This window comes from Tyto alba, unplaced genomic scaffold (genome assembly GCF_018691265.1).
Source record: "Tyto alba isolate M040663 unplaced genomic scaffold, T.alba_DEE_v4.0 Super-Scaffold_3, whole genome shotgun sequence".
NCBI lineage: Eukaryota > Metazoa > Chordata > Aves > Strigiformes > Tytonidae > Tyto > Tyto alba.
Window position 1 is genome coordinate 359616 of NW_024881304.1, and position 19205 is coordinate 378820.

Sequence of the window (19205 nt, forward strand, 5' to 3'; positions counted from 1 at the left end):
GTGGGCTCGGCGGGTCCGTCAGCGGGTCCGGTCCGTCCCCCGAGCCGGCCGGGGGGGGCCCCAGCGCTGCTCCCCCCCCCTCCCCCCCCCCCCCCCCGCCATGGCGGCGCAGCCCCCGCCTGGGCCGCGGAAGCGGAGCGGCCCGACGCTGTGCGGGGCGGGCTGGGCCGGGGCCGACCCTCCAGTCGCGGCGGGCCGCGACGGGGCCCTGGAGAACGGCTTCCCGCCCCACAAGCGCCCCAAGAGCTCGGGGGCGGCTGGGCCCGGCGAGGCGCCGGGAGACCCCTTCGGGGACAACGACGACTTCACGGCTGACGACCTGGAGGAGATCGACATCCTGGCTTCGCAGGCGCTGTCGCAGGAGGCTGCCGCCGCTCCGTGGGCGGGCCTCCCGAAACACGCGTGGGGTGCCTGCGGGGCGAGCGGCGCCGAGCGGCGGGCGGCCGTGGGGCTGCCCCGGGGGAAGCCGACAGGTCGGTGTACCCGCGGGGGGGGGCGGTTCGGTGGTTCTCCACGGTGCGAGGTGCGTGGGTTTGCCCGCACGGCCCGGTCCCGAGTCAAGGGCGGTCACCTCTGGGGTCCTGAAGCCGCCCCGTGCTATTGAACTGCTGGGGAAAATGCTTGTCATCCCGTTAGGAATTGGTTGTTGGAGCGGCACGGTGGTGCCGGCTGCTAGGGGAGCTGCTTGAAATTCTAAGTGACACCCGAGCGGTCACGTAGCGTTAAAACGGGCGGTACTGGGAGCCTGCTCTCTGGCAGCGTGTGCCGGGACATGCACCTGGAACGTCGACACTGCCGCTTAAACGCGTTCAATAAAACAAACGACTTTCATAAACTTTTAACAGGGTTTAACTATCATTTATAATATCGTGCATCTTAGCTACCAGATTTTGTTTTCCTAACCATTAACTTTCACTAGTAAACGCATAGTATGTCTCATATTGACAGCTGATTTTCAGGTTTACTTTGAAAAAGGATCCAGGGTTTTGTTCATTATTAAAGTACAGAGGGCTTAAATCCTGTAAGAATGTTTTTGCAGTGCTAACATTTGTAATCTCTTCAGGTCAGAAAGTTTTCAGTTAACCCTTACCTGTGCAGGGTGCACTAACTAAAATTACCTTGGAGGAAATGCTGCATTTACTGTGGGCCATCATACTGATGGTGATAATCTTATGAGAAATGTTTGAGGGGAGGGTTTTATTTTTTTTAAGAATTGATGCACGAGCTCTAAAGAAAGTTACTGTGGTGATCAGATGTGTGCAATTTACCTGTTTATAGCGACAGTATAAATAACAAGATATGCAGACGTATGTAATAGCAAATAACAAAAGCTTGATGTTAAGTCATCAGTGATGTACATACATCATCCATGCTTCAGAACAGATCTCGGCTTTTTTCTGCACCAGGAGGCAGTACAGAAGATAGTCTGATGAGAGATGCATTCCAGTTTGAAGTACTGCAAACACAGCATGAAGAAATTAAACAGAAGGTTAGCAGTATCTTCCCCTCCCCTCTAAATACCACATTTTTTGATAAGGCTAACTGAAAGGTGGGATAAATTTGCTTCCAAGTATCTCATTCTAATCAAGTTGATTAGTAATCTTTGAAATCTGTGGACCTATTAAAAGCATCATACTATAAACAGCTCTAGTAATATTAAGTGTGAGAGCAGTATTTTATTTCTTGGTCATTTCGGATTAGCAAATGCAAATTTGTCAGTTTTACTTGTTTCCTGTCAGATCGATTCTCCTCTGTCCCATTAGCTAGTCAGCAAGAGTCATTTTGTGCAACTTAAAGATTTAAGAAAGTAAACTGACTTTTAAGTTGTGCTATGTTATTTTACCTTCTGATGATCTGTTATGGAAAGATATGGTGGAGGGGAAATGGGTCCAGAAAAGTAAGATGGTACAAATGCCTGTACCAAATCCATCCTTTTTTGGCAGACAGCTTAGGAAGAAAACAAGACCCGAGCAAGTTTATGATGGTATTTTACCAGAATAGCCTTTTAGCCTCTGGTAGAATTTCATGTAGGCATCTCCCAGTCTAGAAATATTATCTGTGTATTTAATATTCTGTAGTGTATTTTTTTAAAACACTTGGGTATTTGGTTTTGGATACCTTCTAGTGTGAAAGAGGTCCACAGATTAACAACACATTGTGTCAGGAAGTTTCTTCTTTGCTTTAATTTTGAACTTTGCACCTAGTGATTTTCAGTGGGTGTGGCTTGGCTGTTACCAGAGGCAGTAAACAAGGAATAACTTGCTTATAGCGCTCACACCTCAGTAGACCTTTGTTTCCTCACAGTTGTGCTTTTTCCCAAATGGGAGGGTCCTACTCTATTTACCTTTCTCTCATCACCCTTACCTCTGTTCTCTGAATCTGTCCCAGCTCTATTAAATCCTCCTGTATTGGGGAAGCTCCTACCTGAACACTGCGTTCAACATGGGGGTAAACCATAATTTTACTTAGGGGTAGAGAGGCATCTTTCTGCTTTTTTTTCTCCATGCTTTTCTGGGTAACTCCTTACCTCTCCAAAGTCTTGTCTCTGGGTGGTGATGGCTGTTCAGACAGCATTAGAGAGTATATATGTCATGAAGATACTGTCTGGGGGTGGTAACTTGTCTTAGGACAGCATGCTTGTTGGCTGCCATGCTAGATGAAATGTTTTAATTGCATTATAATTGTTACCATCCAAACAATGAATAAATTATTGATGTGTGTGACTAGAATACTTTTCAAAAAGAACATAATCACAGAGAAGGGGAAGAAGAATGGTCTCTGACAGATGCCAGGATGGTATATGAAGATGTGCCTTTACTGTCATTTCATAATTCTGTTATCGAAAACAGTAGCTAGGCCTGATTTAATCAGAAAAAGATTAGAAACAACATTGCAGAATTTCTGAACTGGGTTACAGGAGCATTTTTCTCCCTAGAAAGTATAAATGTGCCTAATTTTCAACCACGTAATGATATGAATACATACTTTCAGTTACATAAATACATACTTTCAGTTATATATATCCTTTAATGGAACTCATCTGTTTGCAGCTGAAAGAAATGCAGGATGAAATTCTTACTAAAAATGGAGAAATTAAAATTTTGCGTGACTCCATGCAGCAGATGGAGTGTGCTATGGAGGAACAGAAAAGATCATACATGCTATTGGAACAGCAAAAATCTCAGACCTTAAGTGCAAAAGAAAAAGAGTTCTCCAAAAAGGTTTGTAAATATGACAATTACCTGCACATCACATGCAGAAGTTAATTTTATGACTTAATGATATCACAGACCACCTAGTCAAAGGAAGAACATTTATGTGACATTTCCAAATGATGTATGCTTTTATTTTCTTATCTAGAAGCATTTGTAAGAAATTGCTGAGGGTCGTCTTCTGCCAAAATAAAGGAGTAAAATGCAAGTGGTAGAGGTTTTCGTTTACTTGTTGCCTTTTTTAAGCAATCCCAAGAACATTAAAATTATAATGTATTTTAGAATGGAAAAAAGCGACAGAACATGCTTTATGACTCTGATCAGATTGCTATTCCTGTTGCAGTCATCTTTCTGAAAGCCCTGAAGAGGACAGTGGCTACTTTTGTCCTGTTTACTCTGCTGTTCACGGCCTCACTGTAGTCATGCTCTCCGTGGCAGTTGGTCTCTTAACAAGTCATGTCTCTTGCCTGAAATTTTGATACTTGTTTCTAAGATAGTATTAATTGGACTAGCATACATAAAAATGGAGATCTTGCACAGAGTTCACAGTAAGTAGACAGTAATCTTGAAATTTTACAGTAATTCTTGTTGCTCTGCAGTTATAACACCTCTGAATTATTCAGTAACAGTAAAACCATCTTTTTAATTCCTCTTCCAGTTACTGTCATTACAGTCAGAGTTGCAGTTCAAAGATGCAGAAATGAATGAATTAAGAACAAGACTTCAGAACTGTGAAAGAAATAAACACGCTACTCAGACGGTTTTAGCGCCAAGGTAGGAGTTTTGGGAGATGAATCTGTGTTCCTTTTTACAACATCTGTGCTTAAACTATTGAAGAGATTTTCTTTCTCCATGTACCACTTAGCTCCATTGTCTTTAAAAAGTACAGCCAAAAAAGTCTGGTGACCTCTATGGAATTTGTTCAAGAAGAGCCTTCCTTGTATCTGTGACAGAAATGCAAAGAGTTTATAGTGAACTACCTTTCAAACATCAATGTAAATAGATCTTTGTTTATTGTTTAATAAAGTAATTTCAAAATATTGATTCATCTAAGTTTTAATTTTTATTTTAGCCCTAAAAAGAATTTTGCAATACAAGTGAAATCAGAAGGATGTTCTCCACAGCCTGGAAGAAGATCTTTTCCTACGAAGGAATCCTTCAATGCTGAAACGTCCAGTAAGCCATCATGTTCTTCAGGAAATCCGACTGCCTCAACTGCTTCAGTCAAAGAAGGTAAACCCATATACAGCTTGCAACATATTTAGCTGCATAGGAACATTCTGCCTTAGATGAGGATTTTTGTGCTATATGACTGAACAGTCTCAGTAAGTTCACTGTAGAGAAAAACATTTTATTTTGGTTTTGCTTAAATTTCTTTCTGTTTTATACCAAATGGCATTAAATAGATATGACTGAAATTTGTATCAAGGTCATTTTAATTCACACCATGGCAATGCCTATATACCAGATGCCGGGATGTCAATGATGAAGTGGCTATTGGCCATAACAAAAAATTTTTATTTATTACGTGAGAACTAAAATATCCAAATTGTTAAATCTGCCTTTCTTATATACAAAATAATTTGCCTATTTCCTGAATTGGTCTGCTAGTCAGCTAATGTATTTTATATATTCTTGTGGTTTTGATTTTCAAGTTGACCTTTTGGGGGATTTTATTTTAAAGGGTACAAATTTAGCTGTATTGAAAGAAACAACTGAAACAGTATACTCACTTCCTCTTTTATGTGTAGGACAGTAATTCTCACAAAATTGTATCTTGAAATTTATTGAGTAAATGGGAAATTAGGAAATTAATATATGCATATATTTGAAGATTCCTATAATATGAAACAAAAATGGTGGGTTTTTATGGCAGCTGACTGCCATGTTTCCAACAGGAAATAATAAATGGAAGAAATTTGGATATTATCAACTAATCCTTACATGAAGAGTCATGAAAAATCTGAGATGTAACTGTCAGTTACAGTATTTAATCTGAAACCGTATAGGCATTATGTACTCTATCGAAAAGAAAAATACAATAGCCCTAAAGCATTAGTATTATTTTTTCAGCCTCCTGACTGTTCATTATGGTAACAACACTCAACATCCCTATTTGTTTGAAAAACACACTTGATTATTTGTCTTCTGAACCCTGCAAGGCTTTTGGCTTCAGTTTGGCTAGTAATTGTGACACATAGATGATTGAAAGATTATGAAATGCACAATTTTAGTTTTTAAATGTTTTCTTAGAATTTTATGTTGATTTTTAACTAGTGTAGTCATGTAGATCTCTGCTAGTAGTGGGAATTCAACTTAAGGTATTGTTTTTTCCTAAAAGAAAAGTTGAGAGCAGTAACACTGAACAATCTGTGGTACATCTGAAAGTAAAGGTGAAATGCTATTCGCTTTTCTAATTTATTTTGTGGAGCAGTTCTGCTTGCATCACAGCTCTTAATTATTGCTTGACATATCCGAGTTATACAAGACAAATGTTTTTTAATGATCTACTATCTGTTTAGTTACTATATAACAGCTATGGCTAACTGAATGTGTGTAAAGGATAGCTACAGGTATATAAGCAATGTAGTTCTCGTATTAGACTCATAATTACTGTTTGTTTTAGACAGTAAGATAACCCATCCTGAAGTTTTATCTGTGAAGCATGAAGCAATGGGAAAAAACAGTTCCTACAATTCTGTACCTAAGCGAAACGCACGAGGTAACTTAATTCTGCTAATACAGAAATAGAGAGCATTTCTGAGGAACAGCTCAGAGGTCATTACGAGACAGTGTCGTGCTGAGGAGCCTGCTGCATACAGTGCCACTGCACAGGACAGTGGTGTTCAGCTAGTCGCTTTTCGCTTTGAATGTTCTGATTTTGCAGTAAAGCATTTCGGGTGACAATATAATCTTGCATCCTAACAACATTCTTATGTTATTCTATTTCAGAAGAAAGTTTGCCTGGGTTTTGCTTTATGGGATGATATGGATCAAGAGGCATCTTATTACAGGGATGGCTCTTTCAGTATTAATGTATTATGCTTTTTATTGTAAACTGATGTAAAGACAGGAAAATGCTTTTGTTTTTGTTTTTTTGTTGTTGTTGTTATTTGTTTTGGTTTTTTTTTTTTTGTTTGTTAAATTAAGGTGAAAACAACAAAGCAACATTTACAACAGCCAATACCAGGAAGTTTTCAGGGTACTATTTTATTTCCAATTCAGAATAGAATAACACTAAATTTTACTGTCTGGACTGGAACATGGAGGGCAAGTCACCAGGATAGTTGGGATACATGATCATTTGGCTCGAGCTATTTTGCTGTTATGGGATTGTAATTAAAATATCTCTAAATATAATTCGGTTAATATTTAAATTGTATCTTAATTTATTTTTTCCTGAAAATAATTCTCTTTTAGAGAAAGAAGATTTGTAATGAAAAAATTATTTTGAGTTTGAGAGCACTATAAATAAGGCCAATCTTTTTGAAATATTCTTTGTTGTTTGTTGTTGATGTTGCAGTTGATAGTAAAGCTACTCCAAAGACAATTACATACCCTTTCAGGTTCTATCTTACTAAATGCACTGATGAAACAGCCCATCGTCCCTGGGTCATTACTCGGACTCTGTCATCTTCTTAGCAGTACCTCTGAGCCTCTACCTGGAGCTGTACTGCAGCCTAACTATTTGGATAAGTAAGTTGTTTGGGTTTTTTTGTTAAAGTGTATTTGACATGTTCTCAGTATAGTGGCATTCTCTATACTAAGAAATGCTTATTCATGTAGGATAGCTCATTCCTTGCATTAAATGCAGTTTTGCTTAGGCTATTTAATGCAAAATTTGGAACATCATTCAGCATCTTTGATTATTAATCTTTGATTATTGTAGATGGTAAACAGTGGAACAACCCTAAGAAATAAACTAGGTTAATTATATATTAGGGGAAGGCACCAAAACAGGTTTTATAAAACCTGGGAGTGACTTAGCAGCTGCTATTGTTAGCCAGTTAAGGACATAAAACTTGCATTGCAACAAGGGAAGCATATATACATGATCATGAGTTAAGTGGGAAGAAAATGTTGAAAATATCAAAAGAACAGTAGGCTTTATATCGTCTAAACTGTGTTCAATTTGTAATGTACAATATATGTGCAATTTTCCAAAATCTATTTATAGTGACTGGCAAAACATTTTAAATAGGAATATTGGATATAAATTATAATAGTTTTTCACTTTAAAGAATTAGACTGTAGCTCCTGAAATACCTTTGCTTTTCTGATATGATACTGCATTAGTAATTCTTGGGTTCTGTGGGTCCATAGCAAGGCTCACGTCTCGTGGCCCTTGCCATTTATGCAAGTGGAGGTGGTGCGTTTGGCCTTTGTAGCTGCAAGTTGACTAGTTAATAGCAGAACTCTCCTTCTCTCCCTCCCCACCTCCCTGGCCAAGAAAATAATTTTTTATTATCTGTATAGTTCTCTAAAGGCCCCCACATACTACAGATCAGTAATGTACAGATACTTGTTCTTCCCAGAATCTACCAAATAACATCAGGAGAAGATAATATATGGCAGGTTATCAAAAGAATGAAATTGGAAAGCCAAAGTTTCAAATGTAGTTTCAGACAGTGGCTACAGCTGATGTTGCTCAGCTCTAAGCTCTGACTGCTTTCCCAAGACTTAGGAGTGCTTTGAAATTGCTCCTTCATGCAGGTATCAAGGAGTAGGATTTTTTTTTTTCCCCAATGTACATTTTATTTGGGGAACAGACATCTCTTAGTACTCTAGCCTTTCTGTTATTTGATTCAGAATATGGATAACTCAAATTTCAACTGTGTTCTCTGCCTTTTCTTCTGAAGTATTTCCCATTTTAATTTTATTTGGATAGGAAGTCCACACAACTACCCAACAGCAGGACAACTCAAGAAGAAATTGCTCCTCCTGTATCCCTGCAAGAAGCTCAAGAACTTGCAATAACAGGATTGAACTTCATTGCTATGGACGAAGGATTATCTGAAGGAAACCCAACAGAAAGCCAGAGAGAGTTCTTGCACCTCACACGCTGCAAGGTCCGAGGTGCTGTGCATCTCTTGCCCTTGGTCGAGCACCATATTGGTGCATACTGTCAAGCGGTACAATTGGCGGACAAGTCAGTGAACGGTTCTTGTGGAAGCCATTCAGCTGTGTCTTCCAGAACCAACGCAAATACGGTGTCAAGTAAGGAGGACTTCAGGTTGTCTCTTGAAGAAACTACAGTTATATCGCTGGGTGTTCTTTATTATTTGGCATTTTATAGCTGGGATGTTGTCCACACATTGCTGTCTGCTGAAGTGGAAAAAAGTTCTGCTGCTGGAGATGAACAGGTTTCCAAGATGGACAAAACTGTGTTGTGTGATAATCAGCGTGATAATAAAGAAGATACCAGGACACAAGGAGGGCTGCCCGTAGCCCCACAGGATGCTTCCAGAAATGGTCAAACTCCACATTCTCTGTTTAAAAAGCTGCTTCAGGTTTTAGCTTTTTCTGCTACAAGAGGCTCCCAGACTCATAGTATACTGAACCAAAGCCTAAAAGTTTTGGTGAAATTAGCTGAAAATTCAACAATGGACTTGCTAATAAAGTAAGTCTTTAGCTTTAAAATTATTTCAGACTCATTTAGCAGTTTTCATTCTCTGTTGAAATTAATTCGTGCAGATGACAGTAGAAGTTTTGACATATATGAGAGAATGTCACATTTCTCAGATAATCTTTGAGCAGCAATTGAGGATCTTTCTACTGCCTTTTCTGCTAACGGATGTGATAATGACCCCTGATCAGTAACAAGATTTATGATGCTTTTATGAAGCAGATGCTGTTGCCTCATTGCATAGCTGTCACTTGAAAGTGAGAAAACTTCTTAAGGCCATATGCAGTTGATCGACAGATCTATAACATTCATTTGGGGTTTTTTTGCAATTGCTGGGAGATGTGTAAGGAATGAAAGCACAGGGTCTCATTCTGGTAGGTAAAATGCCACTCTCAAAAGTGAGGCATTTCATCTGCTAATGATCTAATGTACACAACCACAGTATGAACTGAAGACTGACTGCCAAACGTAACAGGGTATGTTTTTCAGTGTACTTTGACATGTATGTTGAGATCAGGTGTGTTTTGAAGGGCTAAAAAGGCACAAATTATGATGCTGTGTACAAGAAATAATGTATTTTTGACTTGTTGGTGCTTTTCTCATTTCTAACTGAGTTTTCTTTTGAAGTTTTCAGCACTTACTGAGTAGCCAGATCCTGCTCCATTGCCTGTGTTCGGAGACCCCTTTGCCTGCTGTCCTTTTGACCGTGCGACTGTTGTCTGTTCTTGCTCAACACCACATCTTGGTTGCTCAACTTTGTTCTCATTCAGGTAAAAGACTGCATAACACAGAGAACTGTTATCAGTTGAATGTTAGCATGACTAAAAAGTAATGCAAGTAGGCCTTCTCCAAGGTGTTAAAACCCCAAAAAGCAAAAAGCCTCCTATGGTACCTGAAAATTTGTTTTCTAGTGCAGTGCTTCAGTTACTGTTTGAAGTGTATTTTCTCTTATGGTATCTGTTACATACAATGCTTTTGAGACCTATGTGGATTTTTAAAACTGCTTTCTGAATTAATGTTTATCATATTAAATGTTAATGAGGAAAAAAGAGCTTTTGAGGAGATTTGAAGTTTAATTTATCTGCGCTCATGACACTGAGTTTAGGGACTCCAGTACTTTGCATGAGCAATAGTATTTGTCCAGATCCTTATGAGTGAGGTAGGACAGTATTACCACAAACACATATATAAAGTTTAGAGGTACTAGTTTTTTCAGCACTGCTTGGGGTGTCTGAAATAAAGCAAGAAGTTGAGCCTGTATCGCCAGGCCCAGGATAGTACTCTGTATTTTCTGAAATGTTTTCATGTCCAACAAAGTTAATTTTTGTCATAAGCAACTGACTAGTTGGGAAAAGAACAGAGTCATCTCTTTTCAGACACCTGCCTCCTTCTTGCACTGTACATGTATATTACATCAAGACCAGATAAATCAGCATCTGAAATGCTTTGGCTTCAGCTGGAACAAGAGGTAACCACAGCTGTTTGTTTTTGTGCTTTTTCCTGCTATTTTCAGCTGGGGGCAGTGGGAGGAGCAGGGCAATGAACAGATTTTCTGAAAATAAGTTCTTTCTCCAGCTGAAATAGAACACTGAAAGTATTGGCTTGCAGTAAGGGATTACACTGATTTTTAAGAGTAGCTGCTTGAAACTGGATCAGTAACTATTCTTAAAGAGAACATTGGTCATAATAGTCATAGTTAAGTCACTGGAAAAACAAGAAAGATCCTAGGATGGCTGTAAGTGTTCAACACTGAACTTTATTTTGCTTTTAGATTGGTAGAGTAAAAAGAAGCAAGATTTACATTTCATTTTGATTGTATTACTTCTGACCTGTATTTTATGAGTTATTACATATAAAAGGCAGGCTGTAGCAATTTAAGATTATATTCTTTGTATTCAGTGTAAATGCTAGCTTGCTGTGTAATAGCCGTGATTGTACACAGGAAGAATAGTGTTTGAACTTAATTTGTAGTGTTTGTACTGACAGTGGTGACTTCTTTGAGGTTCTACTATTTGCTCCACCTCTGTTCTCATTTGAAATAATTTTTAATAATTTTCATTATCTCCATACCTACCTTCTTATATTAAATGTAAGCATGTTGTTTGTGTGCAGTGAATTAAGGCCCACTGCACCTCATTAGCCTTCCTCATCAGGAAGTTGAAAAAGTTTCTGTGCAAGGCAAATGCCATATCTGTAAAGTTCCTTAAGAATTCTTTGGGGTAAAAAAAGATCAGCTGTTTAGAAAGAAAACAAGAATGTTTGAAACTAGAAATGAAATATCACTTCTACCTCCTTTTATTTGCAGCTTTTTTGATAATTCTGCAGAACCCTAGTACCCAATATAATGCAGTCTGTGTGTTTTTGTAATAGACAGTTAGACTCCTGACAAGGTGTATGCGGTGTTCCAGTCCTGCTGTTTTATTGCCTGGTACAGACTGCCAGTGTAATCTTGAGGTACGTCACTACAGTGGCTGAGTTTAATCTACTGAGAACTTAAAGGTACTCAATGCTGAAATAGCTTTTTGCCCTTTTCTTAGCTACAATGAAACTGAAGTGTACTGTACTTTAAAGAATGCTACCTTCTAGGAAGCTTGCTTTTGCTTCTGGAAAATACTCTGAAATTTGTAATTTTGAAGAAATTAAACAGTTTATAATGAAGTAAGTTTTTCTGCGACTATAATTTTTGTGTATTGAGGCACTTTTTTTCTTGCAGGTGGTTAAGGCACTAATTATAATGTTACATAGACAGTGGATGAAGATTAGAAGATCTGAGAACAACTTATGTGCATATAAGGAACAAATTATCCAGTTTTTACGGGATGCTGTTTTACTCTTACACAGCCTGTCTCATAAAGATAAGCTGTTTCACGAACACTGTTTGGAAGTTCTCCATCAATATGATCAAGCCATGCCAGGCATAAGAGCCATCCTAAGAAAAACTCAGAAATTAAGTGCCTGTGAAGGTAAAGAGTCAAACGATAATGTTGGCTTTTTTCCATGCTGTAGAAATAGAAATTCTACTTCTGTCCCTTTCCTTATTTAACAAGTGCCATGTACCAAACCCCATGGATGTTTGTTGCTCAGACCTCAGAAGGCAGTCTACTGCTTCTCAGTCTTCTTTATACTGAATCACTATTCTGCTATTCTTCAGTAGTTTTATCTTCTTCTCTCTATAGAACTATGCCCCTACTATCTTATCAAACAAAATCCTATACTTCAGCTCTCTTTAGTAGAACAATCTGCACTATTTTACCATATTAAAAAAAAAAAAAATCATTATTCCAAGTCTCCAACTAGCATTACACCTTCTGTCTGTAATTGTATTTTTTTCCCCCTGCATCCTTAACATTTCCTCTTCCCTCTTCTACCCCAAAAGCTTCTCTAGCCCATGTCCATCAAGCCTTGCCCCTTGCTTTGCACACTTCTGGTGTCTATTTCCTAAAGAGTGCTAGTCTTGCGAAATTGCCTTTCCTCCTTGTACCTTGATGCCATTTCTTCATTCACTCAGGGCATTATTTACATATATGTTGTAGAACTGATGTGAAGATTGTACTCTTATGTTAGTATGTAGCTTGCTACAAGGTATCAGACAAGGCATCTAGCTTTTTTCAGAGTTGGAGTGATAAATCCTTCATTGTTGGTGTATGTATTGCATCAGTAATGCAGATCACGCAAGCATGCCACCACAGTGTCCCAGGGTTTTCTAGAACTTTACCTAACACCTTGTCCAACTGGGCTTGGGAACGGACCAGAACAGTAGAAGAGCTTGTGAGGGTGGGGATGGTGGTGCACATGAGTGCTTGCAAACCTGAAGTTAGCATTCATGTTCTTCCTTTAAAACACGAAATACTGTGCTTTTGTCCTAGTGACTTTTAAAAACTAGTTAACAAAAATGAGGTTTTAAACTTAATAATCAGAACTAGTTGCAAAATAACAAAGTCCTCTTTACTGTTTTTCTACTAATAGCTAAATTTAATTGACTGCTCAATATAGTTTGCTCCTTTAATGCCTAAAAAGGCATTAAAGAAAAGAGGGGGAGAAGTTATATGACAAAACGCGTATCTAAAGACCTGTTTGCATAGAATCTTGAAAAAGGATAGTTGTTGTAGCCTTCTATAGTCAGTATCTTTAAAAATGCAAACAGATATCAGCTATAATTATACTATATGAAGTAGAAAAATGACTCTGAAACATGATATTTTTGTTATTGTTGCAGAGCTGATTTTGGATGAATTGTATCCTCCTGAGCCAGAAGCAGAAGATCACGGAATGGACTCTAGCTAGCTAACATCTAGCAAAGATCTCTGTCCTTCCTCATCTAAATCATAATAATCATTGCCAGTGTAAATCTGAAATTTAAATCATCTATTTTAAGTGATAATCTAGAAGTTGCACTGAAATGCAGCACAACTAAGACATCTCTTTGCTGTGATTATTTTAAGTGCCATCTAAATGTCACTGAAAGCAAAGAAATTTTGATGCAAGAATTATACTGCAATGTACTGTTTTGCTGTGCAAAACCACTCAGTTGCTTATGACTGGTTCTGTTTATGAATTTCATCCTTTATGAAATTGCTGTAAATGGAATGGAAATGTCACTATTCTCCATTTTACTGTGATTACTGCTAAATTTATGATGCTGAATGTGCTGAGATGTTTGGGATCCCTTTGTTCATGTGAAAGTCCTTTGAACTCATTTCTTTTGCAGCTGTAACACTTTTCTGCTTGACTACCAAAATTTTCATGTTGATAAACAGTTTACTGTGATTTTAAAAAACCTTTCTAGAAATAAGTTATCGTTGGCACTTCAGTTCCGAGGAAGAAATTCAAACCCCTGTAATAATTACCTGAGTTCACCATTTTTTCTCAATTTCATGAATCTGCTCGACATGTAACTGTTAAGATACCAAAACAAAAAATACTAGATTTTTTTTTTTTTTAAATTTACCTTAGAAGACTAAGATGGTAACATTGAGGAGAGAGAGAGAAGGATATTTAAGTGTGTGCAGACTGGGTTTTTTTGGTTGTAGTATCTGGATAGGCACTGCAGTGATAATGTCATTCCTCAGATACAGCACTGAGTATGAGAGGAAGAACTGTTGCTATACCCTTTTCAGGAATCTGTCAGCTGTGATAGCTGCAGGCATCACCTGAACCTTAGACCCTAAAAAGGGAAGTGTTAGTACTACTAAAATGAGCTGAGAGGTTTATATTTTTTAAAAATTTGGGAAGATTTTTCATTTTTTGATAGGTAGTTGATCCAGAACAAGCCTGGCTCCAGGGACAAGGAGGAGGAGGGATAGTACTACAGTGGGAAGGAAGCCCTTGGAAAATTGTGAAACATCCAGTTCTCTGGTCATAACCCAAAGTGGCTGTGTCCTGCCCTGGCGTGCCTGGGCAAAGAGCCCTACTCCAGTGTGCTGAACAAGCTCTTGACTTGGCTTTCACTTTTGAAGAAAACTTTCCCAGAAATCACTATGTGTAATAATCCAGCCTCTCCCTAGGGCCAAAGCTCCTGGGCACAAAGCTCCACTCCTAGGGCTAAGCCTTTTCTTTGAGCAACAGCCAGCACAGTTCCACCAGGCAGGGCCTGTTCGTTTGTAAAACACAAGCTGCCAACTGCTCCTCTCAGTAAAAGGTTTCAAGTCCCTTGGGGCACCTGGACAACTGCCATTTTTCTGCTTAAATGCAGCAAGGAAGGATACACAGGCACATACCAGCACAGCTTTCTGAGTCTGTGTATGCTTGCGTGGTCACAACCCTAGAACTGCCACCAGGGCACTGGACAAGACGTGCTACAGAAGTTTCAGCATGATATAAAAACATTTGACTTGTACACTTTAAACAAACAAAAACCCCAAAAAAACAAAACAAAACACAGCACTTTGGGACTAGAGAGAATAGCTCCTGCCTTACTCAAAACCAAAATAAACATTAAGATAATTCTTGAAAAATAGCCCTATGAGCAGTAGTAAAGCAGTATCCAGCAGAATCCTTCTGTGAGGGGCTAACTTGGAGCTGTCCTAACAATGATACGATAGTCATAATATCCCAAAACACAGTGACCTGCCATCACTGATCAACTGCTCTATGCTGTTCTCACCACCTGATTTCTTTAAACATAGTTTGAGTTTATAGAGGTAAGATGCATTTAAGCCCCTTTGGCCTATTCACCCAGAGAAGAAACTGTTAAGTCTGGATGAAAACCAGTTAAGGAATCCTAAACTGTTGAAGCAATTCGGTTAAACAAGCTTTTATAAAAAATTCCTGGCGTCATCTAAAGGGTGTGTGTATGGCAACTTGGTAAAAGTTACTGATAAACCTTACATAAACAGAAGTGTTACCTGTGGAAAAAAATGCCAGGAAAATACCCCTAACTGTTCCCTTCTGGCACTGCATCCCTTCCCATGCACCCACTGTAACAAACACCCTAACTTGTACATTTACACTCTGGTTTTCTTCCCACTTTTGACTAAAGTGGTGTCGCCCAGGCTATATACAAACAAACCAGCCCAAAATGCTATACCTTTACCCGTAGAAAGGACAGTAACATCATGGCATTAGGAAATTAAACTGTAGCTTTTAAAAATTAAGGCATTTTCTGTAAAATTCCTAAGGAAAAAGGAGGAAAAAGGAAAAAAGAGGCCGCACTCCTAAAGAGAAAAGGTGTACTTACAGAACTGCCATAATTCATTATTTATTACATCATTTACGGTGACCAATCTTTTTTCAGGATTATTGGAAGTCTACTGAGCTTCAGTAATTATTGCCTTTTTACATTCTGTTGGAATTTTTTCTTTGGATTACAGACATCCAACCATGTAGGCAACATCTGATCATCCCCTGAAAAAAAACAAGCATTTTTACAGATTACGGAACTACTGGTTTACTATCTTCATGACCAGAAAGTAACAGAACTCAGACTGTTCTCATCAGACACTCCTTAAAGAATTGACAGCATAGCAGCTCTTTTTTCAAGGCCAGTTTGCATTTTCCCAACATGTTATAGATAAGTTGTGCCTCTATTAACTGAGAAAAGGAATTTACTCTGGCATCAAGCAGAGTCACAGGACTGAATAATGAAGTACTGAGCAACAACAATAAACACTAGTCATGTTCTAGATGTGATTATCACATTCCTCAGTCAGCAGCAGCCACCCATCTGTTTTCTTGCCCATGGGGATGGCAACTAGTTTCCCCTTTGCCGAAAGCTGACCTAAGAATAGCTGGCTTTTTCCTCCTCACTGAACTGTACTGAGCAGACAGGACTGAAGCTCAGCAGGAGCTGGCTGAAGAAAGGAATCACCTCTACTGGCTTGCCCATTACTCGGGCAACCTTGTGCAAAAAGGATGAGATCCTTGCTGACTTGTATTTTAAGATCTACTGACACTACCCCTTGAACAGTTGCAGAGCAAGAGGTATTGCATTGCTAAATTCAAGGACCTGAGGCACTGCATGGATTCAAACACACAGCAGTTTATTTCTACTGAACCTATGTACAGAGAGAAAGTAAATGATGCTTCACTGACTAAAATATTGAGGGAATTTACACAAGTAACACCTTATTTTCTACAACTCATAGAATTATTGAATAGTTAAGGTTGGAAGGGACCTCTGTAGGTCATCTAGTCCAGCCCAAATCAAAGCAAACTTCCACAGACAACTGCTCTGTGTCATTTCAGGCCTCAAAATACATTTCTGTAAACCAAGCTGTAATAGGTGAAGATGGCAAATACAAAATACCCCATCATGTAGCATGCAGCATCTGACCTGGGTTGTTTTTTTTCATATTAATTCCACTAGTGTGAATTACTGTTTAAGAAAGTTTAGCCTGTGCTAGACTATTAGAACAGAAAGTTAATTTAACCACTGAATAAAGTTTTTATGTTACAGTCAGTAATATTATTTATGATTAAGGTCAAATGCAGCAGTAATCTGCCTGTAAGGAGTGTATTACCTGCTGTGAATGTAACAGCAAATGCAAACTTGCATCTACCGTGTAAATTGTTAAAACCTATGTATCAAATTATAATTTAACAGTGATAAGAAAAGGTGGTCTGTAAGCTTTATAAAGACCTACAAGCCCACTGTGGCTGAAGTTTATCAAAATGCTTCCAAGAGCGAGGGCCAACATGTTCAGTACCAAGTTTAACTGCAAACCGCTAGCAATGTGCTGAGCACCCTGTCCCTGCAGCAGGTACATTGAGTTCACTTTGGACTGATTTTATAGGTTTTAGTCCTAAAGCTTCTAAGCAAAATAGTGCTCTGAATAGCTTGCTCAAGTGGTAACCTGCTTTTGAAAATATCTAGGGGGACCAGCTAGTTTATCTTCATATTCCAACAACGTAACTGCGGAGTGTCCTAAACAGAGATAACACAAACCAGACTGGTTTGGGTTGGTTTGTTTTTCTGTTTTGTTTTTTTTTTTTTTTTTTGGTCTATGCATTACTCTCATTGTGGGTTGGTATCTTGAGAACGTAGCTGAACAATTTGTTTGGCTAAAGACCTCCTTTACAGCACAGATGTGCTGCGATACCTGTTCAGCAGTCTGTAAAGCAGATCCTACCTGATTCCAGGGCCAAAGTAACATCTGAGAGTGAACCATGAAAACCAACTGCAAGATCAAGAAACGTTAGAATGGAAACTCTCCAGGAACTGCTTTAAAAGCTACTTTGACTGCAGCAAGGAAAATCGGGTATCAGAGATTAATTTATACATATCTTGAACCGTTCTTCAGCATTGGTGAAACGAAGAGTGAAACAGCTGCTCAACTTGTCAGCTTGCAGGAGAGGAGGGATGGCACGGAGATGGAAATGGCATCGCTTCCAAACCCGTGCCCCACGCTGCAGCCCCAGGGGAACCAGAGAGGGCCTGTGCTGCACTGCGCCGGGCAGTGCCGCCTCACTATCCAGTACTGACAAAAGGAGTTAGCCGTGTCTTAAACCTAAAGAAATCACTTTACAACAGAAGGGCATCCCTTATAACGTGGCTAACTCGCCCTTAGTGGAGACTGCCATAAAAAGGTAAAGCAGAGGAGACTACTCCATCAACACAGATGCCCAAGCTCTTTAAAGGATAAAATATTTTCTTCAGCTTTATCTCACCTTTAACAGGTTTAACTTGCACACTTTTTCTCCCTCCTATACAACTTGAAAGGTGTAAATCTGACCAGGTTCCTGTGATACAGGCTATACAAGTAGATGAGGTCAAACAGTAATCAGAGGGAAAAAAATAGGCCCCAAACCACTGGCTAAAGCAAACCTGGCAAGTCAGCATACATGCTTAGATATGATCCTAATCTTCCACACTTTAAAAAAAAAAAAAAAAAAAAAAAAAAAGAGAGAATTGCTTGTTTGGCAATTATTGCTCATTTTTCCCTCCTTTGTGTTCAGCTTCTCCATGCAACCCTGCCATGGGTTTTAAGATGCATGCCAAGTTTTGTTCTGGAAAAAGTCACACTATCATAAACAACTGCTGATTAAAAGTTACGGAAACGTAACCAGCATTATTCCTCACCCCGAGCTCTCAACTTTTTAGTTCAGCAGTTTGCTCTCCTATATGGTATTTTGCTGCAATTTTAGAGGGTGAAGGTACCTTTGAAGCCCTATGTGCTCGTTAAAGGAAATATGAAGTTTTTAAACAAAACACTACATTCCTCAGATTTGTGTGCAGAGAAGGGAAGGCACACAGCTTTTCTCTGAACAGAAGGAGGCTTCTCTGCATGTCACTTCTCAAATTCAGCCATCTTGCACAGATCCATCTGCTAAAAAGTCATGGGGGAAAAAAAAAAAAAAAAACAGATGAACTAAAAAGTAGTGGCAACAAAAATGTCAGAAACAACTCTGCATTCTCCTGGTATAATTTCTAGCCCACACATTAATTTTAGTTGTCTTCTACATTGAGGTTTTGGAGGATACATTATGTCTGCTGTCTCCAGTTAAAGGATAGAAATTCTGATGAAGAATGTGAAATAAAATTGTAAGTGAAATGATCTATATTTCATCTGCAACACATTATCAGCCTGCAGCTGAAACTCCAACAAATTCAATTAGTAACATTGCAAAACTACCTGATTACTCCATGATAAACAACTCTTTCAGAACAAGTTTGGGTGGGGGATTGGGCTTTTTTTCTTTTTGAATGTTGTCATTCCCTTCCCTCCTGCACCTTTTTTAAATCCTGCATTGGAAACTTAGCTGGCAATTCAAGGTAATAAAGATTATATACTGAACATTCTCAACTAATTCAGTACTACTCAGTGTCTTATAAAAAGCATTCTTGGTCTGCTCAAAGAAAATATTTTCAAGTAAAAGACTAATGAGACAGAGGTATAAATACAACCTTTCACAAGCGTTTTTTTCAAAAC

At 38.8% G+C, this 19205-nt stretch overlaps 1 protein-coding gene across 1 annotated transcript; it reads left to right on the forward strand.

Moving 5' to 3' along the window:
- The first annotated feature begins 19 nt into the window (after positions 1-19).
- LOC104363112 (ATR interacting protein) lies at positions 20-19083 on the forward strand. The gene is made up of 13 exons (XM_042799887.1): positions 20-473; positions 1407-1489; positions 3051-3221; positions 3871-3986; positions 4285-4445; positions 5839-5934; positions 6779-6908; positions 8101-8832; positions 9466-9608; positions 10215-10306; positions 11209-11292; positions 11552-11801; positions 13055-19083. The coding sequence occupies exons 1-13, from the start codon at positions 101-103 to the stop codon at positions 13120-13122; spliced, it is 2499 nt and encodes an 832-aa protein (XP_042655821.1). The 5' UTR covers positions 20-100; the 3' UTR covers positions 13123-19083.
- Positions 19084-19205: the final 122 nt, after the last annotated feature.

Excerpts from the sequence above, each read along its gene's own strand:
- LOC104363112 (XM_042799887.1), top strand. The coding sequence starts at position 101 with ATGGCGGCGCAGCCCCCGCCTGGGCCGCGGAAGCGGAGCGGCCCGACG. Across the intron at positions 474-1,406 it reads GCCCCGGGGGAAGCCGACAG|GAGGCAGTACAGAAGATAGT; the intron begins GTCGGTGTACCC and ends TTTCTGCACCAG. Across the intron at positions 11,293-11,551 it reads ACTGCCAGTGTAATCTTGAG|GTGGTTAAGGCACTAATTAT; the intron begins GTACGTCACTAC and ends TTTTTCTTGCAG.